This window comes from Ylistrum balloti, unplaced genomic scaffold (assembly GCF_031769215.1).
Source record: "Ylistrum balloti isolate Yb309-2 unplaced genomic scaffold, AGI_CSIRO_Ybal_v1 Utg369868, whole genome shotgun sequence".
NCBI classification, from domain to species: domain Eukaryota; kingdom Metazoa; phylum Mollusca; class Bivalvia; order Pectinida; family Pectinidae; genus Ylistrum; species Ylistrum balloti.
The window spans coordinates 824,757-842,212 of NW_026782012.1; the positions used below are offsets into that span (position 1 = coordinate 824,757).

The window sequence follows — 17,456 nt, forward strand, 5'->3', positions numbered from 1 at the left end:
TTATACAGAGGTTCAAGAACTATAAACTGTATTACACCAGGACCAACACTAATGGCCTTAATAAACAGGTTGCCATTATATAGAGCTTCCTTTAATATGAATTTATTGTGTAGGAAATGATAATACTATTGTTTTTATTCTTTACACTTTTTATAAAAATGTGGCTCTAAAGGCAGGTATATCTATACCTAAATTATCTTTAATATCAGTATTTAATGACTGGCCTTTATGGACAGGTATTTTTTGTAGAGGTGACCTTTAAGACAGGTTTATATGTATATTATAAGTTAGCTTACCTTCACAGCTCTTTCCATCACTGCCCACCTTTCCGTAGGAACAGTTACAGGACACTACATTGTTACCGATATGGAAACAGAATTCCTGGCAGCCTCCATTGTCTACACGACAAGGGTTGTCACCTGTTACAGAGAAATACAGAAAAGGGTTACACTATCAGAAAACAAGTTTTGTTTTAATTCTGATAAAACTGTCACAATGCACTCTTATCAAACATGTCAATTAAGGCTTTAAAGTTAGTATATTGTGTTTGACCAGCAAAATTAAAGGTTTTCACAGAATAGTGCTCAGTCACCTCACAGACAGGGACAGTATCTAACTCTACTCTGGGACTCATCAACCAATCTACTATGAGGTGTCTAGCCAAGCCATCCACTTCTCCACAACCATTTTGTTATTGTCACACTGTTCATTGCCCAAAGCCATCCCTGTCAACCTTTGACCTTTGACTGACACTGGATGTAGCAAGACTTAAAATATTGAACCCTAAATGGACAGACACATGGAGCCCAAATTAACATACCTGCAAAGATGTTTTGCAGGAGAAAATTATGTAAAACCCTGCTCAATAGAAACTGCCCTGTTTTGCTTATGTTGAAATGACTTGATCAAGTTTCGACCTGAATACACAGCCACTCATTAGTGTCAGTCATTTCAGTCTGTCCATTTACAAATTATTTCTGAGCTGTTTGACATTTGTTGCCATGGTTACCTTGCTGCCGCTGGGTGTGGTAAGCCTTGATATCCTGCATGTCAGGCCCGAGGTTTGTTTTTACTTCCTCCACACCAGATCCATCAGTTTTCTTGGCTCGTTTGATCTTTCCAGAGACATCTCTAAACACCAAAGACAGTTTATATTAGTTTCAAGTGTCAATCTCACAATGAATAATTGAGAAAGGACGAGACATAACCTCAAAATGATCCCGGCTTACAGACACTAGCCATTTTGACTATTAAAAAAACCCTCATCATGGTAGACCAATCTCTTTAGCAAGCAGGAACTCGCAATTTGATCAGTAGAAATGTGTCCCTCTAGCTGGTACACCCATCCCTTTCACTGGCAGAAACTTGGCCCTTTGACCAGTAGAACCATGTCCCTCCAGCTGGTAGACCCATCCCTTTAGCTAGCAGAAACTTGCCCCTTTGACCAGTAGAAACATGTCCTTCTAGCTGGTACACCCATCCCTTTAGCTAGCAGAAACTTGCCCCTTTGACCAGTAGAACCATGTCCCTCAAGCTGGTACACCCATCCCTCTAGCTAGCAGAAACTTGGCCCTTTGACCAGTAGAACCATGTCCCTCCAGCTGGTAGACCCATCCCTTTAGCTAGCAGAAACTTGCCCCTTTGACCAGTAGAAACATGTCCTTCTAGCTGGTACACCCATCCCTTTAGCTAGCAGAAACTTGCCCCTTTGACCAGTAGAACCATGTCCCTCAAGCTGGTACACCCATCCCTCTAGCTAGCAGAAACTTGGCCCTTTGACCAGTAGAACCATGTCCCTCAAGCTGGTACACCCATCCCTCTAGCTAGCAGAAACTTGCCTCTTTGACCAGTAGAACCATGTCCCTCAAGCTGGTACACCCATCCCTCTAGCTAGCAGAAACTTGGCCCTTTGACCAGTAGAACCATGTCCCTCAAGCTGGTACATCAATCCCTCCAGCTAGCAGAAACTTGCCTCTTTGACCACTAGAAACATGTCCTTCTAGCTGGTACATCAATCCCTCCAGCTGAAAGAACTCTGCCTTATAATGTTTTGCCCCTTTAGCCAACCTAGATAACCACTTTGGTTAGCAGAAACTTGCCCCTCTCCATAGTAGAAAATTGCCCCTCTAGCTGAGGTAGAGTCTTGCCCATTTTGCTAGTAAACCCATCCGTAGAAACTCACCTCTCTAACTTTGAAACCTATCACACTTACCAGTAGTAACTCTATATGATAGTCTTAATTGTCTATTTGGCAGAAACTCACCCCTCTAGCCAGTAGACATACTCCTCAAACAAAGTTAAAGCCATGCAGCTGTTCATCTGATCAGGACTTATGAGGATCTTCCTGGTGCGGGTAACAATGTCAATGGACTCCAGCTTATTGAGATTGTTATCACACCAATACAAGGTGTTAGTCTCATAATCAATAGCCAAGCCAAAGGGAGCGGTGATGTTAGTGTCCACAAAAATTTCACGTTTTGTTCCATCTAATCGTGCTTGTTCTATCTTGGGTTGAATTCCAGTATCCGACCAAAACAGAAGCCTGCAAAAAATCATGAAATTCACACACAATAACATGAGGTCCAAAGGTCTTGATGGTCATCTGTGCTGATTTTTTTTTCTTTTTTTTTTTTAACTAGTGACAAGCATAAGATAATGAAAGTACAATAAAAGTAAGAAAACTTATTCAATATTAAGCATATAGATTGAAAACTGGAAAGTATTTCAACTTATTTGACCCCTGAGACCTTGTGGGTGAAGGTCATCCATATGAGCCCTTCATCCCAGAATGCTACTGGCCCACTATAATTATTTAGTGGCTCTTGGTTATTGAGAAGCCATCTCAAATTAGAATATATATGATCCCTGTGACCTTTAAAGTGGGTCAAGGGCATTCATTTGAAAAAAAAGGTAGCCCTTCATCCCAGCATATCCTTTATCAAACACTATTACCCTAGGCATCTTGACTGTTGAGAAAAGTCTTTTAATAAATGTTTCATATAATTGATGCCTGTGACCTTGAAAACTGATCAAGGTCATTCATTTGCATAGATGTTGTAGGTCTTTTTTCCAGCATGTTACTTATCAAATATTATTACCCAGGGCCTCTTGAATACTGAGAAAAAGTTGTTTCAAGAGCTTAACATATCTGACCCCAGTGACCTTGAAAGCAAGTCTAGGTCATTCATTTGAACAAACTTGGTAGTCCTTCATACCAACATGCTACAGGCCTAGTATCAGCAACCTAGGCCTTTTGTTTATTGAGAAGAAGTCAAAAATGTAAATTATTTCAGGTGCACGATGAATGGAACTCACAAAAGGCAACTGTATGAGGCCATCTGAGATTTTGTCTCAGAAGACCTAAACAAGTTAACAGTTTGCAGACATCATATGTGTCATAGAATTCAGAAAGAATAAAACTCAGTCTTTAATTAAACTAAAAAAAGCCAGACTTATAGGCAACATCAGAATGAATTTTTAATGTTTTATAAACCATTTAAGGTATAAGACAGATGGATATATTGACCTACATTACAGGCACTATGAGCCTACATATGTATTAAATCTCTTGGGGGCTCTCACTCTGTTTTACCTGCGTGTTATCACTCTGTTAAAACATACGTTCATTTTTGGCACTTAAATCTTGGGGAATTTTACCCCCAATTCATAATAATAGAATATTCCCAATTTGTTTCAGCTTCTCTCATATCGTTGAGGGTCTAGCTGGTGGTGAATATTCTATTTATAATGCTGTTTTTCTAGGGCCACTTGCAGAGTCTAGTAGCTTCTCTGGTATCGTCCAGGGTCTAGTAACTTCTCTGTAGGGACTCTTAATCTAGCTCCGAAACAGCTCAGAGTCTTGTTTTAAGTTATAATTTTCTAGTAGTTAATAGTGATTATGAATAGAGTGAGTAGCCCCTGTTACGCCAAACCGTAGCTTGTCTATTTTCTTTCGTGTAATAAACATTTAACTGTTCTTGTGCGTTCTTGTTGTATATAAAATGATAATTTAATATTGTTATTAAATTATAGTTTATATACAATAAGTTCTCCTTGCTAGCTGACATAGCAATTTTCAATTAAGATTTTCATTATGTATTAGTGTTAGTGATTTTCCTTGCCCTGCAGGCATTATAATTTTGTTTATTTATGTATGCTGATGAGTTCTGGTTGATGCTAATTAATTGACCAATCAGCGTTCTCGGGGAGGATGCCCTGTTAGGGATCTGAAGGCCTCGCAGCATATAGTTTCTGAGTTTTTGGTGGAGGCATTTGTTTGTGAAATTTGTGCATTCCCACCCACCGTCCCCGGCTACACCATTGGTTTTATTTTATACTCATGTATTTTTTGTTTTAGTTTCATGTGCAACAGTTATAAGATAACCATATTTTTATGTATAATGGGCTACTCACTCTTAGTAACTTAAGGATCTTCTGCATTTATCAGTTTCTTATTAATATTTGTTTTTACCTGCGTGTTATCACTCTGTTAAACATGCGTTCATTTTGGCACTTAATTTTTGAGGAATTTTACCCCCAATTCATAATAATAGTATATTCCCAATTTGTTTCAGCTTCTCTCATATCGTTGAGGGTCTAGCTGGTGGTGAATATTCTATTTATAATGCTGTTTTTCTAGGGCCACTTGCAGAGTCTAGTAGCTTCTCTGGTATCGTCCAGGGTCTAGTAACTTCTTTGTAGGGACTCTTAATCTAGCTCCGAAACAGCTCAGAGTCTTGTTTTAAGTTATAATTTTCTAGTAGTTAATAGTGATTATGAATAGAGTGAGTAGCCCCTGTTACGCCAAACTGTAGCTTGTCTATTTTCTTTAGTGTAATAAACATTTAACTGTTCTTGTGCGTTCTTGTTGTATATAAATACTCTTACCCTGCTTCTGGATGAACAACGATGGTCCGAGGGTTGTTCATGTTTCCATGAATAACGACAAAACGATGGTCAACATTGTTCAATCTGACCACTTCAATTACATCAGAGCCAAAATCTGTCCAGTACACATTGTCTACAAAACACAAACATATAGAATTGTGATGATCATTTAATTTACAGTCAGATAAGCATGGCTAAGTACTCTCTTAAGAACAAATCAATAATGATTAGTTGATTAGAAGTGTGAATATCATATAATTCATGTTTGTTTTGCAACAGGTGTTTTTGTCTGAATAGAATGGTCTGTTCTCTCATTCTTACTTAAAATATTTGCTGAAATGTTATTGATACTTTATAAATTATCTGTGAACGTTTAAATGTTTTGCTATCCAAAAATCCTAAATATGAGATCAAGTTATTGAAAATTTTACCTGAAATCCAGTCCACAGCAATTCCTTGAATACCACGAATCTCCTGGTGGACGAGTGTATCTCGGTCTGTGAGATCTCGTTTGACACGAGACACTGAATTTGATTGGGCATCGACCCAGTAGATATGATCTGTGGCTGAAAAAGTTAAAGTTCGTTAAAGCAAATTATACTATTTATGATATAGGCCACATGGTAATAATTGTAGGTCAAAAAGTTCATAATATAGGCCATATGGTAATTATTGTAGGTCAAAAAGTCAATGTTATAGGCCATATGTTAATTATTGTAGGTCAAAAAGTCAATAATATAGGCCATATGGTAATTATTGTAGGTCAAAAAATTAATAATATAGGTCATATGGTAATTATTGTAGGTCAAAAAGTTAATGTATAGATCATTTGTTAGCTAATTTTATAGGTCATATGATAACCAGTGTACCACATGCACACAATTTATCGGAAGAAAATTTCAATTCCATTAAAATGTGTTTATGAAACACTATGCCCCAATTGCAACAAGTGGAACATTAAAACTGTGCTGTGTAAGGCATGTGCTAATTGAATGCACACTTTGTGAAACAATTATGTTTTCAATGTGGTAATGATTTGACAATTTTATTTCAATGTAAAAATTTTAATTTTCAAATGCAGGTCAAAGTTCATGGTCAAACATTTTGTTACCACCGTAAAGGTCTTGTCACACGGAACACACAAGCCTAATATGAGAACTCTACCTCTTACAGTGCAACAGTTAGGACCAAAATTAAAGTTACAACAGAAACAAGCAGCACAACAGCAACATGTCCCCAATCTTTCAATCTGGGGTCATGAAAATACGGATTTTTTTTTCTCAAGCAGGAAAAGATTAAGTACATCTAGGTACAGAAATGTAACATAGTATAGAGTTACCTGCATTGAAGTCAATGGAACTAGCTTTAGATATTTTTGAGATAAGTGGAAGAGCTTTAGTCACGTTGTTGGTGAGGTTGAAGGATATTCCATGTATCTCACTGTTGGATGAGTACATCAGGAAGGAGTCGATACCTGCAGGAAACCAATATCAATGTAATATATCTATAATTATACCTGGACATGACTTTAACATGAGGATACCTACCCAAATGTTTACATCATAAGAATACATCCAACTTTATGAATAATATAATACTGGTATGATATATCATCATCTTGCTTGAACTATCATTATGTAAGATCAGAGAGGACACCTACTTGTACACTCGGTTCCATTTATGAGGTATCCAGCTGTACATTTACAGACATGGCTTGTTTTTCCTGTTGGAAGACACAGCTGTGCACAGGTGTTATTTGAACATCCGTTGAAACCTGGAGCATGAATATGGATCAAACGATTATTCTCCCAATTTATGATTGCTATTTCCTTCATAAACCATCATCTTCCTGTATTACCTCCCATTGTATTAGAATTATCTACCTTTGTGTCCTTGTTACCTCCCTTGATATCAAAATTACCTCCCTTTATGCCATCATTACATGTACTTTCACACTTGTTATCTCATTGTTACCTCTTTTGTGCTATTGTTAATTTGTTAATTGTCCGTGTTATCTCCCTTTGTATTGTTATCTGTCTTTGTATTATGACTACCTCCCTTTGTATCTAATTACCTCATTTTCTATTATTGAAACCTCCCTTTGGATTTTTGTTACAAACTTTGTATCATTGCAACCACTTTTTTTATTCTTGTTACAAACTTTGTGTCATTGTAACCTTCCTTTGTATTCTTGTTACAAACTTTGTATAATTGTTACCTCCCTTTACATCATTATGGTCTACCTTTGCATTCTCTACCAGCCTTTCCATATTAATCTGATGACAGATCTATGAACATCTATCAATAGCTTAAAGAACAAATTTAAAACATATATTACAAGAAATAGTTTTGAATCAGGAATTTTTATTCTTAATCAGATTAAATTGGTAGGATGTTTCAGGTCTTTGGGACAGTGTATTTTTTATCTTACCTTCAGTGCGACTGCTGTTGTCAAACACCTTCAGTGCAGTGACCCCTTGTGTTTTGTCTCGGAGTTCACGATACGTGATTGTTGATGGTGTTCCCTCTGTTATCTTGAAGGTACCAATTTTACCAGACTTTTGGGCGACATAGAAGGTGTTATCTTTGTGGATGGTAAAGGCTTGAAGCTGGTGCAGCTTTGCATTTGTGAGTGAAATATGATTTTTCCCATCAATGTCGGACATATGCACAATAGTGCCTCCAAGTTCTATCCAGTACAAACGTTTCTGTGCACCTGGGTCTACTTGTAAATCTGGAGAAAACACAATAAAGTAATATAGCTGACCAAACTTTACTTAAAAAACTTTTGTTTAAAAAACAATTCTACTATTGGTTTTGATTTTCCACCTTTAAATATCACCCTTCGAGGCAGTGGTCAGTAAACTTTTCTGTAATGACATTAAAGAGTACATACACAGCTAAATTGGCATTGTGCCTATAAATCAATCAGTAGTAAGGGTTTCACTTTATTGCAGAATATCCTGACAGTCAAATTTCACAACATTTTGGAATGTCTTTAAATTCAGTTTTCACAGTATTTAGAAATGCCTTATAAATTCTGGTTTCATCATATTATAAAATGTCTCTGATTTCTCTGAAATCAGGTATGATCTGATATTATCATGGAATGAGAGTCAATTCATGCAGGTTTTTACTTATATATTTGTACAATATATCATTTTAATTTACATTTTGAAATTCTGTAGATGAAAAATCTAAAATTGAATTGTCAGTAAAGTCTGGTTTTACTGATAACAGCTTAATGTCAAATGTCATTGAAGTCTGGTTTTATTGACTAAAGCTTGTTGTCAAATGTCAGTAGTCAGGTTTCACAGTATAAGAATCAGATTATAAGATATAAGATTTCCAGCACCTCCAGTCCTTTAGATTACAAACATCTTAAAGTGACTTCGAAGACTCAGGGATAAAAAAGTTTAGACACTTACTGACAGACATTGAAAGGTTTGCTATCAGCACCCTACTACTGGTTCCATCCATCTTAGCCTGACAGATAATATGAAAACTTGAGCCAATGGCCTGATCAGCCCAGAACAGCAAACTGAAACAAGACAACACGTGTCACAATCAATGGATACAACACACAATAGTAAACACATCCTTGTTTTACACTTCACAAACCAGGAAGAAGGGAAAAATGGAAAAAAATTAAATTAGGTTTCCTTATATGGGTAATATGTATAAAGTATATGTTTTAATTGAAGTGTAGTATCTGACAACAATGCTCACCCTTCCGTAGGAAGTACGGCAAGAGATCTAGGATTTTTGCCGATGACCTCTAATGGAATTTCTACACGGAAAGCTCCACTGAGTTTTGCCACAGAAATGCTGGCCTTCTGATCTGGTCCCCCAGATGGCAGAGATGAGAAATACATGTTCTTAGATAACCAGTCAATAGCAAATCCTTGCGGGCTGGAAATTCCTGTAGGAAGGAAAAAAGTAATTCAATATTCAGAATACTTTATGATCTAGAAAGTGTGATAGCAGGTGTCTGGAGCTAGATGGATCCAGTCAACATTCAGAACAACTTCCATGTTTATTAAGCAACAAGTCCATGTCTGGTAAAAAGGCCACCCATTACCTATTGCTGTTTAGTGACGTAACAAATTTAGTTTCAATATTAAATAACCAGTCCATCCTGGACAGCCAGTCACAAGGTTACAAGCTAGCTCCTTGCCTTATTACAGTCTAAATATTGTATTATGAACTAGCTCGTTGCCTTATTTTATCCTAAATATTGTATCATAAGCTAGCTCCTTGCCTTATTACAGTCTAAATATTGTATTATGAACTAGCTCCTTGCCTTATTACAGTCTAAATATTGTATTATAAGCTAGCTCCTTGCCTTATTTCAGCCTTAATATTGTATTATAATCTAGCTCCTTGCCTAATTTCAGCCTAAATATTGTATCATAAGCTAGCTCCTTGCCTTATTTCAGTCTAAATATTGTACTATAAGCTAGCTCCTTGCCTTATTTCAGTCTAAAAATTGTACAATGAGCTAGCTCCTTGCCTTATTTCAGCCTAAATATTGTACTATAAGCTAGCTCCTTGCCTAATTTCAGTCTAAATATTGACAAGAGGAAACTACATATGAAATTTGAAAATGATCCCAGGTGTACTTCTCAACAAATAGTAATAACAAACAAGTAGTGACAAATTCCAACATGGCCACCTGATCGGCCATTTTGTTTTCCTGATCAGTTTCAAATTGGACAATGCAAAATAAGAGCAAAGGGGAAACCAACAAATGAAATCTTAAAATGATCCATCCAGTACTTCGAGAGAGAGAGAGTGATAACAAAATTGTATCAGGAAAGACAGACGGACGTAAACAACTGACAAACGGTGATTAGATTAGCCCACCATCTGATGATAATGGAATATAAATCTATTTAGTATTTTTAGCTAAACAGTAAAAAAATCCATCTATTTGAACATAGCTTCAAGATTTACTTTGATAGAACAAAACTTCTATTACAGATAGTTAGCAAATAGATATACCATGGATATACATACCAGAATCAATGATAGTCTCGACCCCTGACCCGTTAATATAGGCACTGTTGATGAGGTTGAGAGAACTATCTGCCCAATATAGTCGTTCAGCCTCCAGGTCGTAGTCTATTGCTGTGGGCTTGTCAACATTTGGAATTGTAATTGTGGGAATCACATTATAGTTAGCATCCTGTAAATCAACTCCTCTGATCTCACTGGTCTTAACAAACAGTAGAAATGTGTGGTCATCTGTAAATAGAGACAAGGTCAGTGTGTACCCCTATCAAGGTGAAGGTGACAGAAACAGTATTAAGTTATAACTGAATGCTAGTAGAGGTTGACAAATCAGTTCATTTGCACTATTGATGAAACATTTTAGGCTTGCCTCGAAAGACTTTGTCAGAGTTGCCAGGCAGCAAAATTTGTAGGTCCATCTTTATTTTATAGACTAAAAAATTGTGTCCAACTGGTCAAACCAATAAAAAAAAGGCCCAGGAATTAGGGCACAGGTTTATCAAGTACACAAACAGTGTCAACTAGAACTGTAATCCTGAGGAGAGGATAACTAACATCCCCTGTCCCAATCCCCCACCCCTAGATGCAAAGTCCTTACAGTTACCATGGCAACCAAAATTTCTATGAAAAAAGGTTGGCAGTACAATACATTTGTTTTTTTACAAGTTTCATTGGGATTGCTTCACTGGTATAGAAGGAGTTCCCAGACACAATATTTGCTGATGTCAGATTGAGACATCCAGACAGACAGGTGGTTTAAGTATATCCCCCCCACCACCCACCCACCCCTTTTCTACTTCATTGCAATTACAAAAGGGAGATAACTTACTTTCACATGTGCGATTGTCAGCAGCAAGTTTGTAAAGATGTGGACACATACAGGCTGCAGTTTGATTGTAGCCGATGAGACATAAGTGAGAACAGTTTCCATTGTTCTCACCACAGGGATTCTTTGCCTTAGGCTGTCTCATAGGATGGTACACCTGGAGGTCAAAAGGCTGTGAAACGGTCTTCTGAATCACTGTCACATCTGACCCGTTGAACTTGTTAGCCTGGAACCAAGAACATCAAATGAAATTTACAATTTTTGGCAAAAATGATAACATTTTTTATTGTATGTCTTTATGAATGTATGTAAAGCAATATGGCCGTCTTGAGGAGCAGGATAGCACAATTTTCCATACATGAATTTTCTCATTCCCCAGAGCACACTTTTAGAGGAAACATACTCAGACGAGAGTACAAGAGAAGGGTAAACTCACGCGGAGCAGGGCACTACTACTCCAATCAGTCCAGTAAACATAATTGCCAAACAATGTCAGAGCAAATGGATGTCGCATCTTCTCGTGTCCTTTCAGGATGAGGCGATGGTCAGAGCCATCGTACTTCACGGTATGAATGGAATCAGACCTGCAATAAATAATACAAACCTTATATTTCCATTGTAAAGCGAAAATCTGATATGTGTTAATTCAATGAGCTTTAAAAATTAAGTATTTCACCTGATTTCCAAACATTTCTTATTTCCAAACTTTGACTAATTTCCTAAAAATATCTGTGATTATGAACCGTTGGTTAGCTACAGGATTTCTGTTCAATTTCTAGCCATTGTCTCACTGACAAACATAAGTGTTCTGATGAAGTAGATTATCATCTTGTTGATGTATCTTCATATTTGCAACAGAAAACCTCTGACTTTGCAATAGTCCTTGAATTGTGAACCCTAACCCCTGACCAGACACTTTTGACCCTATAACCCCTTCTATTTATCTGACCCCACTACGAACACTGTACCTGAATGACCTCTGAAATTACTCTTTTGTATATCTACTGCCCTATATAAATCATCTATCTATTTTTATGTTTCATATGACCTTTCACCTCTGACCTCCCCTCCTTACCTGGCATCTATCCAGTACAGCCTATAGAAATCGTAGTCTATGGTCAAACCGTTCGGCCAACCAGCTCCCATGATTCCCTGCATCCTGAAAATGATCTTCCGATCTTGTCCGCTCATAGAACATGTCTCTATCCTTGGGTTGTCCGAGTCCCAATCTGTCCAGAAGAGGGAGCTGCAAGACAAAGACTTGACTCACTAATCTGGTTTACATAGATTGTACTCCTTCACACTCGTCATACACACATCTCTCCTCATCAACTTGATATCAGTCAGAATTCAAAATCTTGCAGTCTTAAAGACTGAGGGGAAAAAAAGGGTATCTGTGATTGAGGAAAATTTAGTTACCGTATTTATCTTTATAAATGCCCTGGGATCTGAAACACTTAAGAGTAAGGGCACTCATATGATAGTCCAAGACTCATTGACGTTTGAGCTCATGCTAACACTTTTGTTAATGACAAGAGTATCAATGAAACTGATTAATGCTCACCAAAAACAACTTTATTGGACACAAACTTTTAACAACAGGCAATAATTCTGTCATTACAGGGTTTCAGGCGCTGAATTTGGTAAATTGTACATCCTCTTAGTATGTATTCATCAAGTTTCAATTTCCTAGTTTAAATGAACGCAAGTTATGCTAAGGGCATAAAACTTTAACAAAGGGCAAAAACTCTATCTGTAGGGGGTTGCAGGCCCTACATTGGGTGCACTGCACATTATCTTTGTATGATTGATGAATACCCCTTGTTTCATAATGCTAGTTAAATGCATGAAAAGTTATGCTTCGGAGACAAAATGTTAACAAAGGGCAATAAGTCTGTAATTAATGGGTAACAGGCCAAACCACTGGTACACTGCACATTATCTTTGTATTATCAATGTATACACCATGTTTCAATATCCGTTGTTTAAATACAAGTGATTTCAAGTTGTGGAAAAATTTTAACAAAGGGCAATAACTCTGAAATTGAGGAGTTGTACAACCTGAATTTGTACAGTGCATATCACTTAATATGACCGATGCACACACCAAGTACCCTGATCCTTGCTTGAGTGTTGGCTAAGTTTATCTATAGACATGAACGGACAGACAGAAAGACAGACCAATGGGCAAAAAATCAAAGTGCAGTGACTATACGCTCCCCCCAACAGTTTTGGGAAGCATAAAAATTGTGTTCATTTTGAGATTGCTTTGAGGACGATGTATTTTGGAATAACAAGTTTGTATATTCTGAACTTCAAACTACACATTCATGAAGATTGATTCTATCATATAGTAAAAGTTCAGAAAAAAACCTGAAATAACGGAGTAATTCATTAGAATACAGTATTTACCTTAGAAATTTGACTTTTTAAAACCAACAAAAAGGCTGTTATTATATCCATTTTACTAAAACACTCGGCAGAACAGAATTGAGTTGACAACTTACCCTTCTCTAGGGTCCAGTGCTATAGCACGTGGACTGACCATTCCTCCAGCTATGAATGTTGTGCGGTAACTACCGTCCAGTTTGGCTACTTCGATCTGGTCCAGATTACTTTCCACCCAGTAGATATTTTTTCCAATCCAATCAATAGCCAAGCCTTCTGTGGTTGCCAGGCCAACATCGATAATTGGCTCAATGTTTGTAAAACCTAAATGTCAAATGCATCATTTTGTACCATCTAATAAACTGAATCAAAATCTTTTCTTAACTGCTATATGATGACCATGAAAATGAATGAATGAGGATAAAAGCTATGTTATAGACTAATGAAAATAAAGTCAACATTTTCTAGTTACAATTAGTCTGTTAATGAAATGTGGCTGAAATCCAACTTAAAACACAATGTACAATTACATTATATATTTCTAAAAAATGAAATCAGATACGCATCACTGATTTCATACATGTAAATCAGATCTAACCAAACAAGCAAGTTACATATTACAGCAAAAGTGACCAGAGTTATCTGCCCTTTAATCAAACCCTATAAAAATAATGGCTTGATTCGAGATGAGAGAAAATATATTTGTCAAAATATGGCTACATTTTTGTTCATCCATTTTTCAGTTAGTGAACAACATGCAAAGCTCTAGTGTTATGTTACAATGTACGACAGCATTGTTTCCCTGGTAACTTCTCAAAAATTCCAAAAATATAAATTGTATTTAAAGGAATCATATCAAAAATCCATCTTTAATTTACAAAACACAAATTTAAATAAATTGTTATGATTTCACTCTGTCACTCATCAGGTAATACTTTTTTTTTGCCTTTAGCCTTAAATAAAATGAAATAATTTTTTTTTTAAATCTTTGAAGATTCTAGCTTGCAATGTATCTATTTGAAGTTCATAGATTTTAACATTGACACTATTAAATAATAACCAGCATACTTTAAATTTTCAAAACATGAACAATTGTATAATTTCAATAATAATTAAAAAAAAAATAGTTCCTTTCCCAAAAAAGAATGACTAAAATAAACAATACAACACAGGACACCTGTAACCATGGTAACTAAGGAGGTTTTTACCAATCACCCTGTACATAAACCTAGAACACATCGCCATGGAAACACAAACTCAACAGGTTTCTCTGTTACACTGGACAGAGTGTTCTCCCTTTTAACAATAACATCAAATTGAGATTATTCGGATACATATATCACTTTAAATATCCACTTTACCCAAATCAATTATCTTGGAAATATTTGAATTTTGAAATTCATAAAAAAATCTTTTCTAAATTGTAAATATTTTGAATGTATTCAGTTTCAAGAAATGAGAAAAATCAAAACATATTTGTTCATTAACAACAACAACAAATGAAAGAAATAGATAAAGCACTTTATCAAAGAACAATACTTTAAATCTGTCTTCATGAGAAAGAACTATGAAGCATAAGCTGATTGCAGCAAAGAATGGAATGAAAACTTTATCCAGCAGAAAAGAACATTAGTTACACTGTAAGTGTTTCCATGTGATAGTCCAACTTTAACAAAATGCATCAAAAACTGAACACTAAGGATAATAAGATTAGTCAACACAGAAGCTATCTGTAGAGGAAGATTTATTGTGAACAGGTCACTAGCATATCACTGACTGTTCAGTTAAAAAAGAACCTATCTGTAGAGGAAGATTTATTGTGAACAGGTCACTAGCATATCACTGACTGTTCAGTTAAAAAAGAACCTCTCTGTAGAGGAAGATTTATGGTGGACAGGTCACTAGCATATCACTGACTGTTCAGTTAAAAAAGAACCTATCTGTAGAGGAAGATTTATTGTGAACAGGTCACTAGCATATCACTGACTGTTCAGTTAAAAAAGAACCTATCTGTAGAGAAAGATTTGTGAACAGGTCACTAGCATATCACTGACTGTTCAGTTAAAAAAGAACCTATCTGTAGAGAAAGATTTATTGTGAACAGGTCACTAGCATATCACTGACTGTTCAGTTAAAAAAGAACCTATCTGTAGAGAAAGATTTATTGTGAACAGGTCACTAGCATATCACTGACTGTTCAGTTAAAAAAGAACCTATCTGTAGAGAAAGATTTATTGTGAACAGGTCACTAGCATATCACTGACTGTTCAGTTAAAAAAGAACCTATCTGTAGAGAAAGATTTATTGTGAACAGGTCACTAGCATATCACTGACTGTTCAGTTAAAAAAGAACCTATCTGTAGAGGAAGATTTATTGTGAACAGGTCACTAGCATATCACTGACTGTTCAGTTAAAAAAGAACCTATCTGTAGAGAAAGATTTGTGAACAGGTCACTAGCATATCACTGACTGTTCAGTTAAAGAATAACCTATCTGTAGAGGAAGATTTATGGTGGACAGGTCACTAGCATATCAAGGACTGTTTAGTCAACATTCAAAAATCAAATGCTAACCACAAAAGATGAGAAACATATCGCATATCCATTTATATTAGAACAGGCTATTCACTAATTTAAACGATATTTACCAAGAGGCCCGTTTTAATTGGTTATAGATCATGTAAAAGTTCTTATTTGTTTTTATTATGTTATATGAATCCTTAATCAATCCAGTAATACTATAATAATTTGTACCCAAATATAGAAACAAAGGACTATCACTTTTTCAGGTTGATAAATCTTTGTATCCACCTAAAAGCAGGTCAATAACTGTACAATATTTTGCCTTTACCACATTATTTTGACTTTGACTGAAGATTCTATTGACATGTCAGTATTTTCTTGTGCTTTTTGAAAAAAAAAAAAAATATTTTTTTAAGCAGATTAATCAGCAATACCATCCCAGGTTCACTAACTGAATTCCTTACAACAAATTTACTACAATACCTCAGTTTGCATGAGGTATAGCATCAATGTATAAGGCTGTACCCATATCAACAAATTCTGTTCTAAAACCAGTCAAACACTAACAATGGTATAGATAGATATCAATCTACCAATGGTGGTAAAGCAATTTCTGATGACAAGATAATCACAAGTTTCTTTAGAAACCTTAAAAGTTAAAATTCAGATTATTATGTGTTGTTGATAATATACAAGACGTTAACACCATACTGTAATCAAATACGACTCAAATTTGAAATTAATCACAGTAATCAAATATTGAAAACGAAAATTAGAAACAAACAGCCGTTAAGAATGTGAAAATATAGGTCTTAAAATTATGATGATTTTTAGTAGTAGGTCAAGACCTTCCCACAAAAATTTGCAACATAAAACAAAAAGCTGAAGCAGTTGTTTACTTCAACGTGATTATGTCTAATAAGGTGAGGTCACATGATTGTATAAATATAGACCTGACATGACATATTGATCATTGAAACATTTTTCAAAATAAAATATCAAGTAAATAATTTGTCTTAATTTAATATAAAGATCGTCAACACTGCTGAACCTTCATTCTGACCAATGAAATTCATTGTCTGCAGCAAGTTATCCAATCAGAACAGATCTATTTTGTCATGTGAGATCAGTGCTTATGAATTCTGGAGAAGCTAAAATGCTTGAATTCAACACAATTTTTTAATGGTCTACAAAGGAAATGGTAAAAATCAACAATAAACAAAAAGAGTGATTTAAATCATCTGTTCCTGAAACAAAATGAAAAATGAAAATCTGCAAAATGACAAATTTAAAGGATTACTTAAGCTGAGGTTAAAGGTCACCTGAACTATGAGGTCATAGGGTCAAAGGTTAACATTCTCACAAACAGACCAAGGAGATGTAAAGCAATAAATACAGCTAAAAGACAAAGGAAAATGTTATACATAGAAGTCTGCATTCTATATATAGTTTATTCCATTCACAAACCCAGTTTTACTTGCATTAAGTACTAATTTCTAATACAGAGAATCTCAGGTTGAGTACTTTTAGTCTCAATAATTCTGTTCCATACACGAACCCAAACATTCTTGATTTGAGTACTTTTTGTCTCTGTCATTCATGGATTTAGTAAGACAATAAGCTACATAGAAGATATCATACATCTGGATACAAATGAGATGTAGACAGATTTTTTTAGTTCAGTAATACAGACAGGCAAGTCAGATGACTTTTAATAATATGTCCATCTTCTCATTCATAAGAAATTTGAATAATAAATAGGTAATGTATTTCTAGACAAAGGAAATGAGTGATATAATTCTTGACATTTTAGTTTATT

The 17,456-nt window shown here is 35.6% G+C and overlaps 1 protein-coding gene across 1 annotated transcript in view; it reads right to left on the reverse strand.

Annotated features, from left to right (window-relative positions):
* LOC132545961 (low-density lipoprotein receptor-related protein 1-like) overlaps positions 1-17,456 on the reverse strand; it is a 171,573-nt gene that overhangs the window by 52,767 nt on the left and 101,350 nt on the right. Inside the window, exons 21-35 of the mRNA XM_060209643.1 lie at positions 13,234-13,438; positions 11,802-11,972; positions 11,163-11,310; positions 10,730-10,952; positions 9,907-10,134; positions 8,617-8,809; positions 8,316-8,428; positions 7,319-7,621; positions 6,548-6,661; positions 6,227-6,361; positions 5,319-5,453; positions 4,888-5,020; positions 2,264-2,542; positions 1,010-1,131; positions 297-419 (exon numbers count right to left, since the gene is read on the reverse strand). Coding sequence (XP_060065626.1) covers positions 297-419; positions 1,010-1,131; positions 2,264-2,542; positions 4,888-5,020; positions 5,319-5,453; positions 6,227-6,361; positions 6,548-6,661; positions 7,319-7,621; positions 8,316-8,428; positions 8,617-8,809; positions 9,907-10,134; positions 10,730-10,952; positions 11,163-11,310; positions 11,802-11,972; positions 13,234-13,438 — 2,625 coding nt within the window. The remainder of the gene's footprint in view (positions 1-296; positions 420-1,009; positions 1,132-2,263; positions 2,543-4,887; positions 5,021-5,318; positions 5,454-6,226; positions 6,362-6,547; positions 6,662-7,318; positions 7,622-8,315; positions 8,429-8,616; positions 8,810-9,906; positions 10,135-10,729; positions 10,953-11,162; positions 11,311-11,801; positions 11,973-13,233; positions 13,439-17,456) is intronic.